This window comes from Gymnodraco acuticeps, unplaced genomic scaffold (genome assembly GCF_902827175.1).
Source record: "Gymnodraco acuticeps unplaced genomic scaffold, fGymAcu1.1, whole genome shotgun sequence".
Taxonomy (NCBI): Eukaryota; Metazoa; Chordata; class Actinopteri; order Perciformes; family Bathydraconidae; genus Gymnodraco; species Gymnodraco acuticeps.
Window position 1 is genome coordinate 92,532 of NW_022991689.1, and position 3,406 is coordinate 95,937.

At 40.5% G+C, this 3,406-nt stretch overlaps 1 protein-coding gene across 1 annotated transcript; it reads left to right on the plus strand.

The window, feature by feature from the left end:
- Positions 1–351: 351 nt before the first annotated feature.
- LOC117534547 (lathosterol oxidase-like) lies at positions 352–2,643 on the plus strand (the record flags this gene model as incomplete). The annotated part of the gene is made up of 3 exons (XM_034198770.1): positions 352–470; positions 1,614–1,834; positions 2,511–2,643. Coding segments are annotated over exons 2-3 (346 nt in total), but the record flags the coding sequence as incomplete, so codon positions are not given.
- Positions 2,644–3,406: the final 763 nt, after the last annotated feature.

Below are 3,406 nucleotides of genomic sequence, written 5' to 3' on the forward strand. Positions count from 1 at the left end.
GGCCGAATTAAAGAGGTGCACAGAACACTAACATCGACATCATTTGTTTGTTAAATGAAGGTTATTTAGATCCAGAATAACCTGAGAGAACCGAAAAATCATACGTTTGTAAAGGAAGTTTGGTTTAAAATCGAGCATTAAGATCATTAGCCGGTCCCACAATATAATGAATGCTATAAATGTATTTAAAGATAATAAAAACACATATTAAGGAACATTAACCTGCGTTTCTGTAACAATCTGGGGGCGTTTCGGCCTCTGCTCCAGCTGTTTCCATAGCACCATGATCAGATCCACCAGTGGGCCAATCAGAAAGCATAACAAGCCTGCCGTGTTGAGGGACTGCGCGCTGATTGGACGCCACTTCTATGACGTAACGGTAAACTCCGCTGTGATTGGTCACTTGCTCGCTTTTACCTTAGTGCACATCCTCTTCACTGTTGTACCGGAATACGAGCAACAAACACAAGGTACAGTGCGAATTTAACTTTATATACATTAAAATAAAGACAGAGCACTTTGTTAATAACCTTTTAATACCACGTGATGCTGCATTTGGTGTTCGTTAATGCTTATAAAATACATATATTTACCTTTACGTAACGGTGAGTCAGGATTGAATAACGTTACATAAAATATGATATCTCAGTCACAGATGTATTGTAGCTGCTCCTGCAGATTATCAATGTGTATTTGTGTGATTTTTACATTGTTCTTGGCTTTAAAATGTGTTGTAGATATTGTATTAATTGCTTGCATTGTGTGATACAATTGTGAAGTGTTGGGAAATGGTCACTTTCCAGGGCTCAGAGGGCCAAATCCAGAAGTCAAGGTCCATCTGCACAATAAATCAGAACCAGCATACACAATAAATACAGTACACACATCATTTTATATTAGTTGTATCAATGCTTGTGTTAGAGAAACATTCACAGTTTTAAAGGAAGGTGTCAAAGTGTTTGGATCAAGACAAAATGCTATATTTAACTTCACATGATTTGCTAATAAAATATATTCCATATCCAGAGAAATCCTTAACAAGAGGGTTTGAAATGGTTAATACATGTAAAAGTATAATTGCACTGAAGAAGACAGAGTGGAAAGTTTTGCAAAGCAGTTGGCCTTTTAATTTGGCTATGACTTTTAGATCTCAAATCTATGTAGAAATCTAAAATGTCTCTCTTTTAATACATGTCAAGACATTCTTTAAAAGACATTTGAGAAAGTCTCCATTTCAGGTCCACTTATCTTATTCATGTCAACAGCAGATGGAGTTTGTCCAGTTTAATACATATAAAGACACATTTTACAAGCTATAAGCTGTAATAAAACCTAGTCTTTTACTGACATGTAGATAAATGTTTGTTTTATAACAAAGATTATTCTGATTATTAAAATGAGCCTATTATGTCTTTCAACTGGTAATAAAATACAGTTGATCTGCTATCTTTAAAACTTTAAAAACATCTGATAATTGGTGTAAAAATATTGAATGGGACTGAACCCAGTATCACTTCTCATAACAAATTAAATTCAAGCTAACAGCAGTGCTTTCTGGGAAATGTAGTGTTCTCAACATGTTTAAAGTGTGTGCTCTCTTTCTCTCGTTACAGATCTCACCATGGATCTTGTGCTGAATGTTGCGGATCATTACGTCCTCACCCCCTACGTGTTCCCGGCCTCCTGGCCTGAGGGAGGGCGCTCTGAGGGCAGATCCTCAGCCCTGCTGGTGCTCACCAACCTGGGGGCCGCCGTCCTCTACCTGGGCCTCGGAGCCATCAGCTACTTCTTCATCTTCGACCACAATCTCATGAAACACCCACAATTCCTCGAGGTAAAACGTACAATAAAACACCTCCATTGCACTCCTTTGTTTACTTCCAGAACATAGTGACATCACTGGGGGAACAACCACGCTGCTATTGGCTAGCGCTCCAACACCTTGTACGTGATAGGCTAAGGGGCGGGACATCTCTAAGCGGTTCACCAATCACTACAGAGCCGGTCAGCTAAACTAGATCAGTGTATTTGATTAATTTAATTTACCTACATTATTCTGGACTATTTGTTGGGTTGACTTCTTGTAAGTAGCTTTGGATAAAAGTCTCAGCTAAATCTAAGAAGGCCGAAATGCATTAAATAGTTTTGAGAAGATAAAATGGATACCTAGAGAAGGAAGTTGAAACTCGGCCCACTGGCACTCATCTGCACACCTGGCAAAAGCTGAACAGCAGGCCATAAAAGCACTTTGTTTGAAGAATACTAAGACCTTAAGTGAGATCAGTTCATATTGAAATATAACGAGTTGTTGTGACGCAGTAAAGTGTCTTTAGCTAAAAAGGTCAAGGTACACATTGATTTGGAAGAGAAAAGTTAAGGCTTGCATTATTCTGGATTTGTCTTCATTGTCAAGTGCCAATAAATCCATAATAACATAGATAGAGGTGTGACTTCTGCCTCTGTTATTTATTGAGTTAATAAATTATTATTTTATTTTCAATCCCCCTCAGAATCAGGTTCGGAGAGAGATCAAATACGCGATGACCTCACTTCCTGTGATCAGCCTTCCCACTGTGGCTCTGTTTTTCTATGAAGTCCGAGGGTACAGCAAACTGTACGACAACGTCCACGACTCTCCGCTGGGTGAGTGCTCGACAAAGATTATACCATCTTCCAGTACATTTAAACACCCACTGTTTTCAGTGGTGTGTGTGTGTGTGTGTGTGTGTGTGTGTGTGTGTGTGTGTGTGTGTGTGTGTGTGTGTGGGTGTGTGTGTGTGTGTGTGTGTGTGTGTGTGTGTGGTGTGTGTGTGTGTGTGTGTGTTGTGTGTGTGGTGTGTGTGTGTGTGTGTGTGTGTGTGTGTGTGTGGTGTGGTGTTTGTGGTGTGTGTGTGTGTGTGTGTGGTGTGTGTGTGTGTGTGTGTGTGTGTGTGTGTGTGTGTGTGTGTGTGTGTGTGTGTGTGTGTGTGGTGTGTGTGTTTGTGTGTGTTGTGTGTGTGTGTGTGTGTGTGTGTGTGGTGTGTGTGTGTGTGTGTTGTGTGTGTGTGTGTGTGTGTTGTGGTGTGTGTGGTGTGGTGTGTGTGTGTGTGTGTGTGTGTGTGTTACATGCAGGGTTCGTACGGGTGCTTGAAATCCTTGAAAATGCTTGAAATTTGACGTGGTGTTTTCAAGGTTGGGAAAGTGCTTGCATTTTCGGAATGGTGCTTGAAATTGAGATAAAGTGCTTGAAAATGTAAATGCTTTACTTTTACAGTAAATTGCTGTCTGACTGAATAGTTCGCTTTTTAGATTAAAAGAAAAGAATTGCTTCGCTTCTACATAAAACAGCTCCGCTGCGGCCTTCCCGCGCGACCTGCAAGAGTTTGTGTTACGTGCGACCTGGGCATTCTGATGAGAGTGAGCGATG